Raw genomic sequence first — 23,927 nt, forward strand, 5'->3', positions numbered from 1 at the left:
GTATAGACAAATATAAGAAACAGCTAGAAGAGGTGAGAAAGAAAACAAGCAAGTGTGAGTCCAATCCAGCAAAGACTTGTAATTGTAATATCAGCTAAAAACCAAACACCTGTCGGGCACTGTCCCCATCTTTCAAAACTTTATCTTCCCCAGAATTATTTTATTCTACTTTATAGTTTCCTCGTTAAGCTTGGATATTCTATCCATTATCACTGTTGCGAGTGATTATTTTGATGGAAATTTATTTAGGGTAAGCCGCTTTATGAGCCAGTTACTCCCCTTTGCCCTTGAATGATTCGGTTTTAGTATCTCTGGGGCCAAGCGGGCACGTTAAAAGGCGGTCGACTCGTCTTGTCATGTGCCTAGTTGTGTACCCTCTGAATCTTTCTTTCTTTATTCAATTTTCTGCTTTCTTTTTTTCGCATTTTCTCAGTGTAGGCGGTGAGAATTCGATCTACTACTCTTTAGTCTTTACTTTCTCTCTAAAAATTCTCTAGCTGCTAACTTTGGTGTGGAATTTTAAATATAAATACCGTCATCACCAAACCAGCCACTGGAAAAGAAGCCTCTGAAAACAAAATCAAAACCAAAACCAAACACTGGAAAAGAAGCCTCTGAAAACAAAATCAAAACCAAAACCAAACACTTTTAGCTCTCTCTTTCTAGAAATCTGGTAAGCAGCATAACCAGAAGTAGAACTAGAAGAACAACATCAGTAGCAGAAAAGCAAACCCTAGATTCTTAGAAATCTAGGGAACTGCTTACTACTAATTACTAGTACCATCAGCTGATAGAAGATCGTGAAAACTTTCACAAATGTCGAAGCAATCATGTGCTTTTAATCTTCTCAAGTACGCTAATTATTTTGATTACCTTTTTCTTACTTTATTTTTGAGATCTGAACATTGTTTGATTTGATTTAAGAATGTTTGATTTTGATTCTTGTAAAAAACAAAATTATCTGATTGTCTTTTTTTTTTTTTTTTTTTTTTTTTCACTTTTCCAGGTTTATGAATTTGGTTTAGGAGGAGATCTATTACTTCTTAGTTACTTCTCTAGTTCGGTTGGGATCAGAGATTTTCCTGGTAAAGTTTGAGTTAACACTCCTGATTTTAGTTCTGTGTTGTCTACAGTCTTTTAATTTTGAGCTCCAACATGATCATTTACTAGTGTTATTGGGTGGATTCTCTTTAGATAAGTACATATTGAGGGATCATCTTCTGTATAAGGTCTGAGAATTAAAGTCTTGATAGAATATTGTTAGATGTAAAATGTTTTAGTTCTACAGATACAAGACAGAAATTCAGGTCACTGTCTCACTGTCTTTACCTAAATTTATAAGAGGAAAGTGGAAACGGTCAAATATTTCCATTCATTTATATGAAGAGGAGATTTTTGCTGGTAATTACAACTGGACTATGAAAATTTGGTTCTACAACTGTATTGATGTTTTGGTTGGATGACCTATTTCAAACCTTGCTGAAGTTTAATTCTTTGGATTCTTAACACCAAAAATATTACTCCCTCCGTCCCTAATTAGATGACCTACTTGGTTTTAAGTTTTGTCCCATAAATAGATGACCTATTTTTGTTACTATAAGAAATATGTATAATTTGATAGTTATGTTTATATTCGTTACGTAGGTGTTTTGAAATGCTTTTCAACGGTATAAAGTTTACGAAAAAACGTGATATAGTTTAAGAGATAAATCATTTCTAAGTTTTACTAACATCCTTGTCTTAAAAATTGTGCAAACTACAACTAGGTCATCTAATTAGGGACGGAGGGAGTATATGTTGAGATGATACAGTAGTTTTTAGGTTCTTATATCGCCTTCGTATAACTAACATTCATACTCTCACTACTACTTTTATTGTTTCGGTTTGTTTTTATGAGTTTGTCGTTTATACGCTTTCCTCTGTCAGATTTCCTCTCTTTTATTAATGCCTTAATAAAGGAGTTCTGTATACTCTAGTTATCTATTTGTGTGGTAGGCTTCGTCTTCCTCTTCTTAAACGTGTCTGTTTGTCAGTTGATTTTTTTTCAATCAATTTTCTTTCTTTAGATTATTTGTTGCTTAAGTGAAGTAGTTCTTTATGTCTTTAATTTCCAGGAAGATGATGTCTGATTGAAACTAGTCATTAACTTGTAGTGCTTTCTCGTTGCTGCAGAGACAAACAGAATTCAGCTAGATACTGAGTTACATACCATCACATTCTGATTGAGGGTGCTTACAGTTGAGGAGAAATGGCAGCCCAGCTTGTCAGTTTGGCTACAAGTGATAAATTGAAGGAGATGGATTGGATGAAAAATATTGAAATTTGTGAAATGGTCACACGTGATCCAGGGTATTTTACTCACTGTTTTATGCTTGCTCTTATTTTCTGGTACTGTTAGTTTCATCTATGTTGCCATTTGAGGTTGCAGTTAGTATTTTCAGTTTATTTTGATTATCGCTATTAGACTACCTATATGGAATTGTGAATTTCTTATATATGGCATTTACTTGCATCATGCAGAATTAGGTTTTTTCTTTTTCTTTTTTTGTGCTATAGAAGACCTAAGAGTAGAGCATAATTCAAAGAAGGAAAGGTGTAAGATTCAAGAACATAAAAGCTGTGCACCATTAACACATATTTATTGGACAGAAATTGTACATGAATCACATTGCTGTTTATCCTCGGATATGTATAGGAAGTCTTTTGCACGCTGTATTTTTATAAATATCACCTTTTTTTTTTTGCATGTGATCTGTTAACTGTCCGTGTCAGAAAATTTCAGCCAGGACTTTCACATCCATCCTTAAGCTTGAACTTAGAAGGTATTCAGCCACAGCCATCTGACAATTAGTAATAGTTATTTGTCAACCTTGTCAGGATTTAGAGAACCTTTTCTAGGATATCATAAAACATTATTACTTCAGCAGAACTGGAATTATCGTTGAATCCAGTGAAGAACATGTGTACAGAATCTGTATGCTGCGTAAGCAAAAGAGAGTCAGTCATTTACTGTCCATGGTTTTGTTTGTTCTGTATGCAGGCAAGCTAGAGATGTAGTAAAAGCTATAAAAAAGCGTGTGGGAAGTAGAAACCCAAATACCCAACTTTTGGCTGTCTCGGTGAGTGTAATTTCAATAATTCAGTGTTCTGCATAAGGATCTCTTTGACATGTGGGATCATTATAATGTATGCAATTTGCTTATTTCCTTGTTGTACACGAAAATTATTTTACATGCCCATGACAATGCAATGTGTTTGAGATGTTGGGACAATGCATTTCATGTCTTTAACTGTAGGTGAGGACATCACATCTGTGGTCGATACCGAGATATGATGTATGTTCTCCAAAAATTAGAAAATGGTGCCAAGCTGATGGTCAAATTAAATATTCTGTTCTCTTAGATTTTTAACTTGCTGCCTACCTTGATTTTCATCCACCAATCACTCTAAAACAAAGGTTAAATGTATTAAGGATAGGTAGGATCAATTATTAGTGGGTATATTTGCGAGTCCTTTGTGTTTTGTTGTATTTTCGGTACATGAGTACATGGCATCTTAAGACCTCCAGTTTTTGTTCATTGTTGTGCACTTGCTCTTAACAGCTGTAGTTGTCAGACTAAGTGGACCAACAATTACAAGGATGAAACGCAAAACTACAGTTCAAAATTTCTAGAATGGTCAGTATTTTAAGAAAGTCATAGGCTCTGTCTCCTTCCTCGTTGTCCTCTAAAAAAATTAGAGCCATAAACTGGCAGACTATCACTAGGATGCCTTATGGTTGATGAAAAAGCTGTTTCTTTTCTATTTTTGATTAGTTTTTTTATTTGTTCCAGAAGACATGAAGCAAAATAGAAGCGGGTACCAATCAAATTTTAGGTGTTCAGTGATCTCTACAGTAACTTACTTTATGAGAATACAGTTTTTGAAAAATTGTTCTGGGAGTTACAAATATCAGTTCTGCATTTCATTAGTAAGTTCAGTAGGAATAAAATCTTTGATACCGTAATACTTGTCCTGAGATGTCGTAACAGTTAATTGTGCAAATGTAATTGTAGATAAATGAAAAATTATTATAGTACTAGTAGTAAAATAAAAAATCAGATGACCCCTGGGTATTCAGATCATGACAGCAATGTTTGCACCAAAGCCTCCCAATGAAATCCTTCCTCCAATACACCACATCCTGCATTAGTTAAGATCTAGAATCAGCGCCAGAATGGTTCTGTTTCTTGGGATTACATCAATTTAAACTTTTCTACTCATCCAAGATGCTTAGGTGGTCGCTCGCCGGAACTCCAGAGCATCTAGTGGTAGTTCCAAGCATGTTTGAAATCAAGCATCTCAAAACTGGTCAACAATCTCATCATCATCCACATATAAAGTTAAACTGGTTGGCGAAAGAGACTCCATTTAGCAGCAGGGAGCTTGGTAATTGGAGCTGTCTAAATCTAGAAGGTCCATTTCCAAAGCTGACGCTTCAACTAAGATGTTGGAGGTTGCAGCAGCAAGATGATACAAATCAGTCATTAAACATGCAATTTTTGATGGCTTGAATTACGATTTCTTGTTGCTACTGAGAAAAACAAGTGCTAGGATCTTGTTATATGAATTGAATACTTATGATTGACATTTTTAATTAATAAAAATGTTTTTCTCTTGTCTTCAATTTAAGTTTATGTTAATCTTGAAGGTGTTAATATATCATTCAGCTAACTAAACCAGTGTTATGAATCTATCTTGCAAATTCTATAAATTCGTTTGCTATCTTCAATTTTTAAGATAGAGCCAAAATTTGGATTAGTCAGTCTTTTCGACCTAGACTGCATTGGAAGTTCTTCCCTTAGTTGCTACTGTCATCCACCCTCAGATTATGGTCGAAATGTTAAATAATGTTTATGTTCTTGTTTGATGCATTTCTGTGCTGACATTATCTTGTTGCTGCATGGTAAGCATCTTGTGCTCGACTTCATCCAGTCATAAGTAAGCTTTCATGAATTGTGAACTTCACAAGGGCTTATTGTATATGGAACTGTCTTTTGCAGTTGTTGGAGATGTTGATGAATAATTGTGGAGAGCATATCCACAAGCGGGTCATTGATACAGGAATTCTTCCAAATTTGGTGAAGATAGTTAAGAAGAAGGTTAGTTCTGGTAACTTGTGGATTTATTTAACCCCTTACTTCGGTACTCTTTTTTTGAATCATAGTTGCGTATTTATTGCAGTCAGATCTGCCAGTGAGAGAGAAGATATATCTTCTTCTAGACGCCATGCAGACATCCCATGGTGGGGCCACTGGAAAGTTCCCTCAGTATCATGCTGCATATTATGAGTTGGTGGTAGGTACAGTAATTTAACTTATATGGCTCTGTTTTCACTGAGTTGTTTTGGTTCATCCGTATGTAGCTTAGTTTCCCAGAGCTTATCAGGACTGTCTGACTATCTAATACAGGACCCATGTACAATTTCATACTGATAGATGTGAACATAAGCTCTGTAGTTTTCCACAGTTTTCAGGACTGTGTAAGCTATCTAGGACATGATCCATATATAATTCAATAATAATGGATTCAAATAGCAATTTCACAAGCACTAGGCTTCCACAATCCACATTCTCTCAGGACTACGTGGATTCATGTAACATTTAGTAATACTAGATTTGAAACTGGGAAATTTCACATTAGCACTATAGCAGCACCTTAAGGAGATGTAAACTAAAGCTCGAGCTATCTTCTTCTTTTTTCTTTTTCCTAGAGCATCGAAGTTAGTATTAATACTGTTTGTATAAGAAGTGCAACGAGTAACTAGATCTTAACCATGTCAGTGTGTTCTTTTGATCTATTGAGATTCTTTAATTAATAGCAATGCTGATTAATGTTTGGTTTGTGGTTTTCAGAGTGCAGGGGTTAAGTTCACTCAAACACACCGCGTTCTTCCCTCTAATATTCCTACAGTAGAGAGACCTATTAACGCTTCTGAAAGAAAGCCAGTCTCTCCAAAGCGTGAAGATGTTGGCATCACGAAGCAAACTAATTCCCATATTTTGCCTGAATCAAGGTATCATTAAATATTAGATGCCTCTAATCTTCTAAAATACGTTTTTTTCTAGCAATACAATGATGCAATATGGCAAGGTCGTAAACGGCCGCATAAAGTGTGCTCTGTTGTCACTCCTCTGTTCTTACATCAGTTCACAGCTCGCAGTATGACCAAGTCTGACTTAAAAACAGTTGGACTAAGCAAAACCTCACCTAACTCTTAGTTAATAAATAACTAGCATCCACTTGTTTAATCCACCGTCTGAAGGTACCATCAAACAGACAGACCTAGTTATACAATCACGACCTAAGTAATATGTTACTATGGTCATAGTCAAATATGTTAAACAGTTGGCAAATGAGTCCTAGTTGTTGGGTTTGCAATTTTTCTTCTGCTCACCTTCAAATGACAAGTTAAATGGGTTTATTGTGGCGACCCTAGCCAGTCAGATCCTGACCAACTCTGCTCTTTCTGTATATAGGGCAAGCTATATCTGGTTTTAAAGAGCTGAGTTAGGTCCATTTGGTAGGTTGAGCCAGACCATCACTCACCGCCAGATAGAAACATTCCTCGAATGTAGTTCCGAGCTACCATTTACCTTGCATGTCTCATTCTTCCCAATGAACATGGTATCTTTTAAGTCCTACTTGGCCTTTGCGATTCTATTTTCCGTGGGGAAAATTATTTCAGTTCAGTCAACAAACTAGTGTGGCACATTTGTCACCAGAGTCGTGCTTCATCCTTAAACTGACTTGTTAGGAGTTCTAGAGGTTATGATTTACCTCGACCATGTCATTCCTTAGGTAAACAGTAATTACTCAATGCACCAACTCTTAAGGAAGTTTTGACTTCATTATGTTGCTTTACATATTACATTTCTTTCCAGTATAATCCAGAAGGCTGGGTCGACGTTGGAGGTTTTGCGAGAAGTTTTGGATGCTATTGATACTCAAAATCCCGAGGTATTAGTCTGGTACACTTCATTTATATCGTGACATGATAATCTGGTATTGTGTCGCTTGAGGACTCCGATACATTTTGTTATTTGCAGAACCTCGTCCTTTCAGAAACTTGTAAAAGTAATTAATTCTCTTTCATGTTCATTTTTCTATCTAAAACAGTAGTATTTCCAAATGAAGTTAGATGAACGTTGGTTCTTTTCTTCATGACTAAGAAATTGATACTGCTATGTGTGCAACCTAGTCTGCTCTAGTGTCGCTTGGATGTTGATGTATTTTGTTCATGCAAATTTCATTCTTACAGAAACTTGTAGAAGTAATCAGCTCTAATACATATTAATTTTTCCACCTGACAGTTACAATCCTGTATTCGTGAATTTTCTATTGAATTTAAATGACAATTTTTTTCCTAATAATTAGAAAATTGATACTCCTATGTTTGCAAGTTAATAAGATTGCCAACATATCATCAAGCATTTAAGCGCTTGGGTCTAATACAAGCTCTTTTTCTACTTAAAATAAAATAGTTAAAATAACTTAAGTTGACTAATCGTTTTTAATGTAGAACAAACTGATTTTGTAGAAATTTAATTAAAAGATGTTTCACAGTCACGGTTTAGGTTGTGCCAATACTTGGTTGATGATCCTTAGAAAGGAAGAATGTGTAGCATCTAACCCGCTTCTGATTAGTGATTACCATGATCTCATTTGGTAGGGAGCAAAGGAGGAGTTCACGTTAGATCTTGTGGAGCAATGCACATTCCAAAAGCAACGAGTAATGCATCTTGTCATGACTTCTCAGTAAGGCTTCTTAACCCTGGTGTGCCCTTCACATTATGCAAATCAAGTGTTTTTTTCTTCCCTTTTTATTGATAATGTTATTAGATATCGTTTATGAATTATAAGGTTGAAACTCTATCATGACTTGTGATCCAATTAAATTATTAAAGCATGACTTTGCTGATGAAGATCCTACTGATGTTACCTACAACATTAGGTTTTGCACCATTCTATGTATCCTAGGAATGGAGTATCTTACAAAGTACTACCCTTCATGTTCGTTGCCCCCTTGGGAATGTTGAAAGATATCTGTTATCTGTGTTACCTCGGCACCAACTAGACAGTGTGAATTACTTGAATTCAAATTAGCTATAATGTTAAAAAATATTAAATGTCCTGCCATGTGTTTAATTACTATGATATGTATTTTTTCAGGGATGAGAAAGTGGTTTCTCGGGCAATTGAACTGAATGAGCAGCTTCATAAAATTCTTTCTAGACATGATGCACTTCTCTCACCCCGGCAAACCGTTGGTAGCAATCATTTTGCTCGTGATGAAGTAGATGAGGAAGAAGAGGCTGAGCGGCTTTTCCGCAGGTACTTCTTTTTACTTACTCATCTTGCACATTATTGTTTCCGCGGACTCATCATACACACCAGCAGGCTGGTCTTTCCTCAAAGTCAATGTGTTAAAACTGTTGAGATCAGGACATGCTCTTTCTTCAAAGCACATAGTGACTGACCTAGATGATTGTACTCGACTTCCAATCACATTTCCCAAGTTTCCTCATTTTACTCCTCGCAAGTTCACCCTTGACCTGTAACTGAATGATCACCCGAGGAAGCAATGGCTTCTTTTCTCAACCTGCTTACTTTTTACCCCCTACTGGAATGACTTCTTTATCCACCAGCTTACTTTTTACCACCTACCTATTTTACAGAATTCGTAAAGGAAAAGCTTGCATGAGACCCGAAGACGAAGATAATTTTGAGCGACGGCCATTGGGTATGACTGAATCCATTCAGGCAGAAAAGATGAATCGTCCACTTATACGTCCACTATGTTTGGAACCAGTATCACAGGAATCAGGTCCACCACCAGTAGCCGTTATCATCCCTCCTCCACCTGCCAAATACGTGGAGAGGGAGAAATTCTTTCAGGAGAAAAAAGTGGATGGTCAAACATTGGCAGGTCACATGAGGGACCTCTCCTTTCATAGCCGTAATGCAAGTAGTTCAAACAGTGGAAGTATCGACTCTAGTGATACATTTCCATCTTTACCTTAGCAGTGGTTTTTGAGTTGATATTGGAGAAGCTACAAAGATGTTTGTCTTGTGAAGAAGGTTAGTTTTTTGTCCTTGTTCACAAGGAGTTGTCTTTGTATAACTTAGGGCTGCTTTCAGTTGTGGGGTGTCGTGGTGGTGTCATGTGTGCTGTCCTAGGAAAATTGTGTTTAGTTGTTGTGTGGTAGTTTAATGAAAGCTCTGATTTGTATTAGAAAGGTTACCTAACTTCTATGTATGTGAGAGCTAGCAAAATTTATATAGAAAAATTGTGGAGGGTCTTCTGATGGTATTAGGTGTTCAGCACATGGGCCTAATTAACTTTTGTAATTTGGACCTTTTTGATGGAATATACATATTATTATAGTAGCATAAAATAATGGTACATTAGAAGCCGAAGATGCAAATGAAAATCCGTTGATGCATGGTTTTTCCGTAACCATGGATAGGTTATGTTTCCGTCTTTAAAGTTGGCAATCACGAATTCTTACTCATTTTTGTTCGTTCCTTTAGACGGTCTTTTTTGTCTGCATGTGTTTTGCTTGTACAGATTCCGATGTTACAGTCTTTTAGATGATTGCTTAGTTCTTTTGTTTTTCTATTGAATTGAAAATGGGATTGGCATGGTGTTGAGCTCAAAGAACAAACTTTCGATATTGGATGTCAGTTAGTTATATAAAATTTGTATCTCTGAATGAATCAACAAACTGTTTAGGCTCATTAAATCGTGCTATCCTTTTTTGGGCAACTATATCACAATTCAAACTGGAAATATATCACCTTAAATTTTGATGATAATGCGATCCTTGTTATGGACAACTATATCACCTTAAAGTTGGCAATGTGATAAAAATAAACTCCACAGTACCAATCCAAAATGTTTCCTTAGGCTTAAATGTTGCAGTTCTCTATAGCTGTGGGTGCCATATTCCATAATAACCTCGTAAACCCGATGGGCTAGCACTAAGGTAGGCGTCAAGTCCAAGTCTAGCGATAGTCGGCGGCCTAGGGGTGAGCAAAAAGTCCATATACGTAGATTTCACCCGGCTCAATCCAAAATTTAGCGGATGGACATCCGACACGCAATTTAGTGGATTAGACTGGGTGAATTTCTAAAACCGGCTAGTTGTACGGGTTGGGCACGGGTGGTACATCACCCATCCATTAGACACCCAGTCCGGTGAAAGTTATGCCAACCAACATATTTGGCAAGATTGTGACTCGTAGAGTTAGCTCATGTGGACTAATATCCAATGTTTCAACTAGGGTACATCCCATTGAACTTATCTTCTTATTGCATTCACATAAGTCATTTTTAAAGCAATTAACAACAATTGTATAACTACAAATTAATCTCAAAGCTTATTGCCAATAGATTGAAAACTTTGTTAGATAAATTTATAGCTCATACTCAATGTGCCTATGTTCCTGGAAGACATATTCAGAACAATGTGATAATTGCTCATGAGATGATCCAAATTATGAAGAAAAAAAAAGAAAAGGTAAAACCTCTTATGTTGCCCTAAAATTGGACATGTCGAAAGCTTTCGACAGATTAGAGTGGAACTTCTTGTTTGATATTCTTCTTAAACTTGGTTTTCATCATGACTGGATGCATTTAGTTCAGCAGTGTGTCACGGCTACTAATGTATCACTTCTGATTAATGGTAATCCATCTGCTTCTTTCACTCCATCTAGAAGAATTCGACAAGGTGATCCACTATCACCTTATCTTTTCCTCGTTGTTATGGAAGCTTTTTCCAGAATTATTCAATATCAGATTATGCAGGGTCAAAGGAATCAAAGTTACTAAAACAAGCCCAGAAATCAGTCACTTGTTCTTTGCCGATGATTGTTTATAATTCTTAAAAGCTTCTCCAACACTTCTGCGACATCTACAACATATCATTCAACAATTCAGTTCTACATCCGATCAAGTTATCAATTTTCAGAAGTCAACAATGTCCTTCGGCAACAATGTCACTCCTTCTCTAAGAAGCAAAATTTCAAATATTCTTAATTTGCAGATTATGGGTTTGGGAGAGAAGTATCTAGGCATTCCCTTATTGATGAAGAGATCTAGAGTTCAGAATTGTCAACCCATTCTGGACAACATGAACTCCAGGTTACAATGCTGGCAAAGTAAACTAATTCATCAAGCTGGTAAGACTATTCAGCTTAATTCAGTTCTAAGTACTATGAGTACGTATCATATGCAACTTCTCAAATTGCCAGACTCCACTATTCAACAAATTGATCAACTTCAACGAAATTGCTGGTAGAATAGTTCCTCTAATCATAACAGTAGGCATTTTATTTCTTGGAGCAAGTTCAAAATGCCCAAAAGACAGGGAGGTTTGGGTCTGAAACAACTGAATCATTATAATATTGCAATTAATGCTAGCAAAACTTGCATGGAACATAATTCACAACCAAACAGAACTTTGGGTTCAGATTCTTAAAAGTATTCATTTTCCTTACCATGATCTAAAATATGAGCCACCTCCAAATCTTCATAATACCAGTTGGATATGGCAGAGTATAACTCATGCATTAGAAACTATTCATAAATTTGGTAAATGGCAGGTTGGTTTGGGTAATAACATCAATATTTGGACTCCTAACTGGATACCAAGTGAATCAGAAGCTTTATATCACTGGGATGATTTAAATATTAATGAGTATCAATGGGTTTCACAACTTATTTTTCTGAAACAGCTCAATGGAATGTTCCTCTTCTGCGACGACTTTTTACGCATATTCAGGTGGATTCAACTTTAACCATCCCTCTTCAGCTGCAGAATCAAGATAAGTTAATATGTCCCCTTACTTCAACATGTATTCTCACAACTAAATCTACTTATTATCACCTTTGTAGTATTAATGTTCAACCAACTCAACTACCTTTATACTCAAACAACTTCTGGCTAAAATTCTCGAAGCTCAAGATTCCTTATAAGATGCATATTTTTGTGTGGAAACTGATACACAATGCACTCCCACTTAAAGCAAATTTGAAACATGTTCCATCTGTTACGGATATTGCTTGTGTTCTCTGCACCAACAACCGATCAGAAGATATGAATCATCTTCTTTTTACTTGTACTTTTGAAACAACCATTTGGAGAGCATGTCTTCCGCGACATTTTCTTCTTCTACAACAATATCAAAAAATTAAGAATTGGATTAGTACTTGGTCTTCTCCAGATTCTGTTATTAACTTTGACACGGCTACTCATTCTATTCATGGAATTATTGCAATAATGTGGCATCTCTGGAAATTTAGATGCCAAGTGCACTTTCAGCATACTCCTATTAACCCAAATTCTGTCCTAATTCCTTTGTTTAAATATTTAGCTAATATTACCACTTCATCAATCCATCATCAGCATGCATTGCATCGTAGTCATCCATTACATCATAATCATTGGGTAACACCTCCATCTGATGTTCTGAAAATTAATGTGGATGTTCCTTTTCGTAAAGGTTTCTATTTAGCTGGTATTGCTTTGATAATAAGGAATTCTGCGGGTAAATATGTCGTATCAAAAGGGTTACTTAACAGAGTAGGCATGTTCATCAAGGAGAAACTTTGGATTTTTTTGAAGCTATGCGATGGGCGAAATCTCAAGGGTGGAATCATGTAATATTTGAGTCAGATAATAAAAGTTTAGTTGCGTCTGTAAACACAGGTTTGCCAATTACACCTTGGCAATCCTCTTCCCTTTTAGCAGTGTGTGCTCATCTATGTAATTTACACAATAACTTAGTTATGCTCCTAGGGTGTGCAATCAAGCTGCTAGTTGTCTAGCCAAATCTGTCTGCAGGTCCTGCATAATAGGAGAATGGTGGAATGAACCTCCACCTTTTCTTACTGTAACTTTGGCTAATGATGTAGCTTTCCTTTAATGTTTAATATATCTTTCCTTTGTTGAATAAAAAATAAAAAATAATATGATTCTATTTGATCTTGCTTTAACAGTCAAAGGTGTCAACATTTACTATCAAAATGGAAGCTACATTCAAAACGTACATTTGAAAAAATGTTACTGTCATGGGACTAAAAAGAACGATATTACTCGTATCATGGGATGAGAACTGTTGAAAAAAATAGTATGCATACAGTTGATTTGTTCATGAAATGCAATTGTTCATATATACGATCTGTGTTGATTAACGAGTTATAGTGAACTATTTACTTTTGATGTAAGATCCATGATCTCTCACTATTGAGCATGCATGGGGTTATCCATAATAAGTAATATGTTTTCGGAATCCTTTGGCCCATCTGCATTCACTCGGTTCACCCGTTCACCCGCGGGTATTAAACCCACCGGGTAATGAATTGAACACGGATGCATTGGTGCCAAATCCACATCCCCCATCTGTTGCTCACCCATAAGCAATACTATAAACGGTCCGCGAGTTATAAACCCAAAGGTGTCACATTCATGCACAAAAACTCCACCAAAACAAAATGTTCACAAAAACCCCATTTAACATAAACTGTCTACATTACCCTTCTATTATTTAAATAACCCCAACAAAAACAAAAATCAACCCAACCTTTAAATTTTATTATATTATCACCACGAACAACAACCCACCACCAGCAACACCACCACCGCCCGTCGTCGTCGCCGCCACCGACCACCACCGCGCCACCACCAGAAAAATGATGAAACCAAAAATTGGTTTCACCAAAATAAGATGAAACCAAATTTTGGTTTCATCATAAAAGAAAGGAGAAAGAAGAAGAAGAAAAAATGAAACGCAATAAGATGAAACCTTCCACCACCGTCAACTGCACCGCCCCCATCGCCACCACAACCATAATCACCACAACCACCACTACCATTTCCTCCTTAACTAAGACTACTTTCAACAAAAAAAAATCCACAATAAGATGAAACCTACCACCACCGTCAACTGCACCACCCCCATCGCTGCCACAACCACCAGCACCACAACCACCACTACCATTACCCCCTCAACTACAACCAGTTTCAACAAAAAATAATCCACCTGTATCCCACCATCAAAAATTGGCTTCACAGATATTAATATTCAACAAAATGAAAAAAATACGATGAAACCTAATTAGGTTTCATCAACTTCAGCCAATTCATTACACTTTTAACAATGCAGACATACACCTCTTTAATTGTAACCCATACTAGTCCTTTATGCAACACCTGAAGCTCAACTACAACTCTCATTGCATTAGCACCACCCTTACTCAGTTAATCCATTTTTTTATCACTTCCATAACTTCAGTTAAGGCCACCACTACCAACAAAACTTCTTCATCAATACCTGGAGTACCAGTACCATACCCTGCTATACACATTCTCCCAATTCATACACACATATAATCAAAACCACCATTGTACATACAATCGAAACCACATATTGTCATTTCACCAACATAACTTCAATGATGAAACCAAACATGCCGTCTTCCAAGTCAGACCGAATAAACTAGACAAAAATCAGGTGAAACCAAAATTTGGTTTCATCATAAACTTAATTTTCATCATTAAAATCTTTGGTTTCATGACAGAAAATAGGCAAGTTTATGATGAAACCAAATTTGGTTTCATCATTAGTTTACTGTTTTCACCAACCAAAACTGTCAGAATTTGATGAAACCAATTTTGGTTTCATCATAAATCTGTCATTTCCCAATACAATATTGATTTCGACTTTGAAGATGTATCATCATTTGCTGGTGATGAAAACATCATAAGGTGGTGGTGGTGATTGTAGAGGATTGAACGAGGAGGCGGAGGTGATGTTGGGAGCGGATCTGCAGGTACTGGTGTTGATTGTAGATGAGGTGTTGTTGGTGGCCGATTTGAAGGTATTGGTGGTGGTTTTAGATGATAAAAGGAGGAGGTATAAGTAGTGTTGGTGGCGGATCTGATGTACTGTTGGGAAAAACAAAAATAAGAGGAGGCGGTGTTGTTGATGGAAAATCTGTAGACGGAGAAGAAGAAGGTGATGATGGTGTTAATGGAGGAGAAGGAGGTGACGATGGTGTTAATGGAGGAGACGGAGGTTCTGTTGGTGGCGGATCTGGACACATCGGTTGGTTTGATGGTGGCGGAGCTACTGTTGGTGATAGATCTGAATAGAAATAGAAGAAAAAGAGACGAAGGTTTCGTGGAGGAGACGAAGGTGTTGCTGCTGGTGGTGACGGAGGTGTTGTTGTTGGTGGTGACGGAGGTGTTGCGATGGTGTTCATGGAGAGATATTTGTTGCTGCTGGTGTTAATGGTGGTGGGGAGATGAAGACCGCATAAATAGAAAAAAGAAAGGAGAGAAGAAGAAGAAGAAGAAGAAGAAGAAGACAAGGTAAAAAGGGTATGTTTGGCTTTTTTTAAAGTAATAAAAACTAAATTTACACATTATTATTTGACCTGGAGTTTTTGTGTCACTTTTTAAGTAAATGGTTTTCATTTATTAAAAATAATATGGCTGGATTTTTTGTACCACATATTTGGTCACCTTGGTTTTATTTGACTAGTTTTGTACTATAAATTGATATTAATCTCGCTTAGTACTCCGAGTACGAAGACCAAACAAGATGAACGGAATCGTAGAGTCATACAAAGAAAACAGATCCCATACTTAGTATGTGTCATGCACAATAAGCCTCCACGTGAAAAAATTTCTAAGTCAAGAATATCTAAGCACATATATTTAAAAGTGAAGGTCGCATTCCGCTCCGGTCCGTTGACGACTCTCAGCAGTAGACCTCTCAGTAGGGCTGCACAACGGGTAGGGTGGATAGGATATGGTCTATACCCGCCACCCTACCTGTTTATTGGCGGTTAAGAAAATTTTTACCCGTCACCCTACCCGCCAAATAGTGGATAGGGTAGGATACGGTTAAAAAACTGGCGGGTAGGATAGGGTTGGCGGGTATGGGTAGAGTATGTGCACCCCTAGTAGGAATTGCTCGAAGACCAGTAGGGTAGGATAATTTCGAGCTTTACCCGCCACCCTACCCGTTTATTGGCGGTTAAGAAAATCTTCACCCGCCACCCTACCCGCCAAATAGTGGATAGGGTAGGATACGGTTAAAAAACTGGCGGGTAGGGTAGGGTTGGCGGGTATGGGTAGGGTATGTGCACCCCTACCTCTCAGCATCTACAGGAAGGAGAGTCTTCGAGAGGCAGGTTAAGTACGGTTATCCCGAGGAAGTACACTAACGACATGATCACTTTAAACAGAGATGAAAGAAGATTTGTTTAGGTTAATAAGAAGACAAGATCTAATGCTGATAACTGGAGAAAAGATGAGTTGAATAACATCGGTTCTCCCAATGTTCACCCAAGATGTTAGGGAAGAAAAATCGACTATTTTACACCTAACACACTCAGAAACGGGTATCAAAGAATGTCAATAAAGCAATAAGTGTCAAGAAGAAGATCTCCCAGAAAAGAATACGACAATTGTTAACATATTGATGAGTTGTGGAAAACTTTTGAAAGTTTCAAGGAAGTTTTGTATCTCTTAATAGACATTGTTTCAACCGCCTGTGGTGAACAAAACAATGTTCACTCCAATACAACTTGACTGTGTTGAAAGTGTATCCTTATCAAGAATTCCCTTGTATGAAAAACGGTTAGAGAGACACAAGAATTTGGCGCACATATTGTGGTGGGTAACATATTAAATATCTACGATTCATTATATGATTCTTCTAAAAGGTATGTCTATAAACTTGATCAAATTTTATAATTCCATTATTCTATACTTGATGTCGTGATCTATTACTACCAAAAACACCTTATCTTTTGCTAAGTGGTTTGGTGGAAATCCTATTATCATCATGATTAATTTTTTAAACATATACTTGAGTTTATATAACCAATATTTCCGAAGAAAATAATTTGCATCTCTTTTTCTTGTTGAGTCGTTGCTCCATAGAGATGAATTCATGCCAGAGGTTACATGACCTTCTTGTGAGAATGGTTATGACTGTAAATCATCAAAGTGGTTGTCATAATTGTCTTCTATGCACCTATAAAATAAAAAGCATCATCATTATAATTATATTCGACTCAAGGTGATACCACATCACCAGTGAGTCCAAAATGTAATGACTTGATATGGGTTTCAACATTTTTTATGCTCTTTGTTGAGTTCTCCCTGCCTATTTGACTCCTAAGAAATATACAAGAACAAAATCCATTAGAATATCTACATAACAATCTAAGAAGGAGATGCACTTAGATAATATATTTAATCATAATGTTGATATTCAAACTTAGTTTACGATATCTGGGTAGAACTCTCAAGAGATGATAATCATACAGATATTATTGAGTACATCATTCATCATTAGTTAAGAGATAATACATCAAAGGTACTATGAGATAGTTCTAAATTATTGTATCTTTTGGTACTAGATTAAAAACATGATCGCATGAGAAACTTTTGATGATTGATTCTTAGCTCATATCTCCTTGTGAGATTGCTAAAATCCACAAAAAATCCTTCTCTTGTATAGATAAAGGTCGCTCTTCTTGTTTACTTTTGAGAATGGCATGAATGGGAAAGAGTTCAATTTTAAATTTTTCTTAAATGTTATATATTTGTGGGGAGTGCGGTTGTGGAATTTTAGGAGAGGACAATACCTTTTAAAATCCTTTATAGGTGAAAATTCTAAGTTGTGACACTTAATGGAATCATCGAAAAAGCTAGTATGTTATATTTAGTCTTGATAATCTCTTAAGTCGTAGTTCATTACGATCCCTATTCGAAACCTTTGTTAGTTTATGACAAAAAGGGGGAAAATTATTTAGTAGAAATTTACTAAGACATATGTCTTTACTGAGCTTTGTCTAAGGGGGAGTGAATCACACGGGTGAAGGTAAAACTTTCAAGTATGTAAAAATGCTTCACACTGGCATAATAACCATTGAGTGATTATTCATTCTAAATGCTCTAACTTGAGTATTCTCATAGGTTATTATCAAGCTAAGGATCTCTAACAACAAGGTGTTGAACGAACACATACATAACCATAGAAGGACTTGAAGAACAAAGAATTGAAGAGTATTGAAGATTCATTAAATCAAGAAGTATTATGGAGATTGAGCTGAAAATTATTTATTTTTAAATCCATGTGTAATTGATAGTTTTGTCACTAAAGTTTCCAAAAGGGGGAGACTGTTAGAGCATCTCTCGGTCAAACTCATAAGTTTTGGTATGTCAAGCTTGTTTTAAATTTTAGCTGATCAAAACTACATCTTGATTTATAGTCTATTAAGGTCAGTCTTGGACTTAGAATAGGGCATGGTAGTTGAGTATCAGGATTCACAACTCGTCCTTGAAACTTGAAGACTGAAGAACAACATAGACGTTTACAGAAACTTCATTAACAAAACTGACTATCCTATTTACTCGTATTATCTATCGTTTTATCTACTAAGACCTGTCGTATGACTTTAGTATTATGATGAACATTTCAAAGAAGAAATGTCGAGTACAAGGTCTTACAAAAAAATTGAATCTTAAACTCAAGCAATATAAGACTTATCGCAGAATAGGTTGAGATAAATTTATTGTTCTACATATCACAATTCGTATTAAGTTTATAAGGAATTGTCAAGTTAGTTTTTATATTCACGAACTGATTTTCTCAATATGCGAACTTGGAACTTATAAATAATAGTACAATTGATGAATTATTATATAATTAACTTGCATATATGAACTGACTTGGTCGAGATACTTCTTAATTCTCTAGAAAACGAACTGACCAAATCAGTCCGAGAACTGGATGATTTTAAGAGGTTCATGAACACTTTTCGTAATTAAGCACAAGAACTAATTTGGACAGTTCTTGAACTTATCAATGCAAAAGGTTCCTAAACCGAGATGACAAAATATTCACAAATTGTTAGGACATCCACTAACTATTTTGGTCTTGAGAGTTATTAAACTCCAACTTATGCTTAAAGGTTCATGAACTACTTAACCATTATTCTTGGTCTAACCACTTGGTGCAAAACGCATGTTTCGACTAATATGAGGTTTCACATCTTCTTTGTTATTCAAGGTCAACTTTTCACATGCTTACATAATCAATCTATATGGAGAAGTTAAGCTTTCTTGATTACAAATTAATTCGTAAACATGTGAACAAGTTCACGAACTAAAATTTGTTTATAAGCTACCCATCCTTACTCATCATTATAAATAGAGGACTCTCTGCATACTGGAATCTCAATATTGACACTTTTGTGTCCAAGTTGCGGCTGGAGTCGTCCTATAAATACCAAAGTTTTTCATGAAACTGTATTACGTTACGACTTTTAAAGTCTTCACTTAGGGATTCATGAATCCCAATCTGACTATCTTTTACTTGGTAGTTCTTGATACCCGGGTCCAGATCTTATTCTTATATACTGATTATTGTAGTTCTTGAACTATAGATCAGTAACAAGATATATATATAAATCACAAAGTATTATTCATCTCAGACTTTGTGATTCCATAAGATAGATATCTAAACTCTTCTTTGATTTGTTTAAATTGTTCATGTGAGGTAGAATCGATTAGGCATCTCTATAACCTTTTGAAGATAGTAAGTTATCCTAATTGTTGAGGTTTGGTTGATATTTTCTTTACATTGAATATCCCCCGTAAGCAAACAAATTTCTATTTCCTTGATTGTATATCTTTCTGAAGGAAATCAATAGCCTATATGTTAGAGGCATATTAATTAAAAAAGTCTTCACTTAGGATAAATGTGAAAAGTAGAAACTTCTCAAATTAATAGAGACATAATTATCTATGTAGCTGTAGTTGCAGGAAATCCTACAACACACCCCTTGTACTATCATGACTATGATTTCTAGATCTAAACTTATTTGATATGAAAATAAAGATAAAAGTGCTAAAATTATAAAGAGAGACGCAAGATTTACGTTCGATCAATGTGATCTACATCCACGGGGTTAGGTTTCACTATGATTGTTTGTAATTACATATGAATTACAATTGAGACTCCATTAATGAGTATTTGGAGCTCTTGGTTGAAGACGGAAGAAGAAGGAGATAATTATAATACAAATTATGTTCTCTCTCTCTAATTATGTCTCCCTCTCTCATCCTAAAATGTGTATCCCTTTCTCTCTCTTGCCTTTCTCTTTATATAGGTATTTACATAGTGGATGACATCTCATATTTCCCTTATTTTCGGATCTGGCTTGCGGTATTTTCGCAAGCTTACAAATGTTAATTTCGCAAACATCCTAAATTTCGCACGATCATCATACTTTTCTCATGTTTAAGGTGATGTCATATGTTATGTCATTTCTGAAATCATTATGCGATGTCTTCGTGATGTATTGCTAGTAATTTCGCAAGCGTGTCGTTGTTGCGAGATTCTGATCCTACATCTTGCTTCTTTTTTCTTGAATATTGCTTGAAGAGCGATCTTCAGAAAAAAATCCGTTGTTGTAATTGTTGGAGCGAGATACGTGTTGTTGGAGTAGTCTTTGATCTTTGTTGATGAAGGAACGAGCGAAAGAATACTGGACTTGAAAAGTACGTACTTGCCTCTATTCTTTTGTGAAGTTCCGGAATGTTGCTAAGTAAATAAGAAGTATCATCTTTTGAAGTGTGCGAAGTATGAAGTATCCTTGAAGAAGTATAAGAAGCATGAAGTATCCTTGATGAAGTATAAGAAGTATTCAATCCTCGAAATATAAGAAGTATTCGTCCTTGAATGAGAATAATAAGTATTGCCTCTATACATGCGAAACTATTACTCCATTTTTGGTGAGGATTCTTGTTGTTCATTAGTGAACGCCCACTTTGGAAATGATTCTTTCCGAGGAGATAAAGAACATAAAATATTTTCTTGGTAATCCATAGTTGCCTCTATGCTTTATTTATGAGGGTAGAATCCTTGAGAAAATGTTGAATGTACGAGTTGTTTCTTCATTCTTATCTTGCCTCTGTCTCATGTTTTGTGCTCATGCGATAGTATAATATATTCAAGTTGCTTATAATTGTGCGAAATAATCACATCATTCGGAAGAATCACATTCTGCGAAATTCTGACACATTCTACGAAATTTTGAATCATTCTGCGAAATTCTGAATCATTCTGTGAAGTTCTAAATAATCTTGCGAAATTCTTGAATAATCTTGTGAAATTTTGAATAATCCTGAATAATTCTGCTAAATTCTGCGATATTATTGCGAAATTCTGCAATATTATTTCGTACAGTTTTGTAAAGTACTTATGGGAACATAATGCTTATGTGATGATTATGTTATGAAATGTGTATGCGATGTTTATGCCATGGAATGCTTATGCAATGCTTTTATGATGCGAGTATGATGCTTGTATGATGAGAATGCTTATCTATTCCAATGTATAATTAAGGTTTGTGTTACTTAGCTCATTTTGTCGTCTAAAATTGATGTAGCTTTAAATTGCTTCAATTCTTCATTTCTCTGCCTTTTTCTTTAGTGTATGCATTCTTCTTCGTGTAGTTATTGTTCTTCACAAGTTCTTACTTGTGTTTCATCTTCCCTCTTTCCTGCACTATTAGTATCTCATAACAGTATGATCATAATATCAAGTCTGCGACATTTTCACTGCCTCAGTTTCATTTCCATGTACATATTCGCAAGCTTGTTTGCTTACATATAATCATTCTCGCAAGCTTACTTGCTTACTCATTTTCTTATGTGGTCTTATTTTGCCTTCCTAGTTAAAGGTCTTATTTTGCCACCTCTTGCCATTGCGACAAAATCGCAGGACGTTTTTGCACTTTCATGCAAAAACCCATTGATCTTGCCTTAACTTTTTCTTTTGCATTATTGCCTCTTCAGGATTGTTGCGATAATATGACAGGCCTAAATATTCTTGCAAAAATAAAGCCCCATGACATTGTCGTCTTGCGAAGAAATCGCAGGACGTCTTCACACTTTCATGTAATGACTCATTGATCTCGTCTTATCTTTTTCTCTAGTATTATTGCCTCTTCAGGATTGTCGCACAAATATGACAAGCCTTAATACCCTTGCGATTAAAAAGCCTCATGACATTTGCGTCTTAAGACACTTATCAGCTCCCTAATGGAGGGTGCCGCCCTTATCTCCCCCATGGTTGCCCCTTCAAGGAGGCGTACTTCTACCATACAAGGTTAGCTCCTCTTATCCGGTCTTAACAACAACCAGTTGTTTTCCCAACCTCTTGTCCCTTTTACCTATAGGGATTATGGTTACAATACTGCACCCTAAGTGGGGTTTTCTTCGGGACGAGTGCAGTATAGCCAAGACTTGTCAAGAATGGTATGGTACGCTCCAGACGCCCCTGACACTCTTGACTCAACCGTGTACCTCAGCGCCTTGATCAAATTCTGCACTCCTTAGAAGAGACCCCTAGTCGTCCAACCTAAAGCAAAAGCTTAGGTTGAAAATCCAAGGTACCTCTCCTGGATGGGCTTTATTGACCCAAAATCTTCATGACTCGGGTTCCAGGGGCGGTGTAACCTTTTCACTGAGTCATGCAACGGGTACCCCCTTCTATGACATACTTTAGGTCTTACATTTGCTTCTTGCGAAATTTTATTCGCGAATTAGGGTGTACGCCATAAAGGTTCGCCCATTCTAATCTTAGATTTTTATGGATCTTAGATTGTCTCTTGCGAAATTTTCGCGTTTCTTTACTCTTTCATTCATTCTTTCATTTCTGTCATTTCTTTCATCCATTCTTTCATTCTCATAATATCATATCATTTGAAGCAAAGTAAATATTCAAGAAAATTTTTAATACATTATAATTCTGAAATCCTTGTAATTGCGAAATCTTTGTAATTCTGCGATTGTTTCGCATTTTGTAAATCAAATCAAAAATCTTTTTATTTTCTGCAAAAGAAATATTCTAGAGAAACATATAAACTGAATTTTCTCAGTTTTCTGTAATTTTGAAATCTCGCAATGTTTGTAATTTTGAAGTCTTTGTAATCTTGAAATCTTAGTAATCTTTATAATCTTTAAGATCTTGAAATCTTTGTAATCGTGCGATTGAATCGCTTTTGTAAATCAAATCAAAAATATTTTTATTCGTTCTTAGTATAAAGTAAAATGTTCAAGGAAGTGGTACTTATCTTTCATGTGAGTCGTTGTTGTTGTCAAAGAAGTGAATAAATGCCTTGAAATGCATGAATTTCGCGCAGCAAAAAGAAGTGTGAGAAATGAGACTTAAACCCTTGACCTGCTTCTTGGATTTTCTCGCACCATACCAACTGTGCTAAGCCTCTCTTACGAAGTAATCATATTTAAACTGTGTGAGAGGCACTTCTGTATAAATTTCGCGTAACAAAAATAAACATGCGAGAAGCAACAATTGATCCTGCGACTTGCTGCTTGCATTCATGCTTCCTGACCAACTGTGCAAGCTTATTCTTTGCAAAATATCTCTGTGAAATTATCATAAACTCTCTTTTGTGCGAAATAATCAAAGAAATATTTGTGCGAAAAATACGCAGGTGTTGGGACTTGATCACACGACCATGAATGCATTAACTTCGCAGATGACCAATTGTGCTGCCTCTTGTTTGCGAAATAATAAAACAATATTGCGAAATTATTCATTTCTTCGCCGTTTGTAAAAAAGAAGAAAACTATGTTCGTAGGCGAATTCGAACTTGCGACCACGAACGCACATACTGCTCTCTGGACCAATTTTGCAAGAACCTCTCTGCGAAATTAACGCATAAATTTTTTCCTTATTCTTTTATTCTCCCATGCAAATGAGAAGAAAATGAAAAATATGTGCCTCTGCGAATTCGAACCCGTGACCTATTTGTTGTTCGCTCAGCCTTGAAC

General features: G+C 36.0%; 1 protein-coding gene across 2 annotated transcripts; it reads left to right on the forward strand.

Annotated features, from left to right (window-relative positions):
- The first annotated feature begins 367 nt into the window (after positions 1-367).
- On the forward strand, positions 368-9,437 carry LOC113356113 (TOM1-like protein 5). Of its 2 annotated transcripts, XM_026599129.1 has the most exons (11): positions 368-851; positions 1,007-1,085; positions 2,173-2,349; positions 3,041-3,119; positions 5,043-5,141; positions 5,224-5,337; positions 5,895-6,055; positions 6,924-6,999; positions 7,712-7,797; positions 8,212-8,373; positions 8,718-9,437. In XM_026599129.1, the coding sequence occupies exons 3-11, from the start codon at positions 2,249-2,251 to the stop codon at positions 9,061-9,063; spliced, it is 1,224 nt and encodes a 407-aa protein (XP_026454914.1). In that variant the 5' UTR covers positions 368-851; positions 1,007-1,085; positions 2,173-2,248; the 3' UTR covers positions 9,064-9,437. The 2 variants fall into 2 exon arrangements, with proteins under 2 accessions (XP_026454914.1, XP_026454915.1); XM_026599130.1 differs by lacking the exon at positions 3,041-3,119.
- Positions 9,438-23,927: the final 14,490 nt, after the last annotated feature.

Source organism: Papaver somniferum, chromosome 3 (assembly GCF_003573695.1).
Source record: "Papaver somniferum cultivar HN1 chromosome 3, ASM357369v1, whole genome shotgun sequence".
Lineage (NCBI taxonomy): Eukaryota > Viridiplantae > Streptophyta > Magnoliopsida > Ranunculales > Papaveraceae > Papaver > Papaver somniferum.

Bases quoted from the DNA above. Each gene is read 5' to 3' on its own strand.
- LOC113356113 (XM_026599129.1), top strand. From the start codon at position 2,249: ATGGCAGCCCAGCTTGTCAGTTTGGCTACAAGTGATAAATTGAAGGAG. The intron at 2,350-3,040 runs GTATTTTACTCA...TTCTGTATGCAG, and splicing joins ATGGTCACACGTGATCCAGG to GCAAGCTAGAGATGTAGTAA. The intron at 3,120-5,042 runs GTGAGTGTAATT...TGTCTTTTGCAG, and splicing joins CCCAACTTTTGGCTGTCTCG to TTGTTGGAGATGTTGATGAA.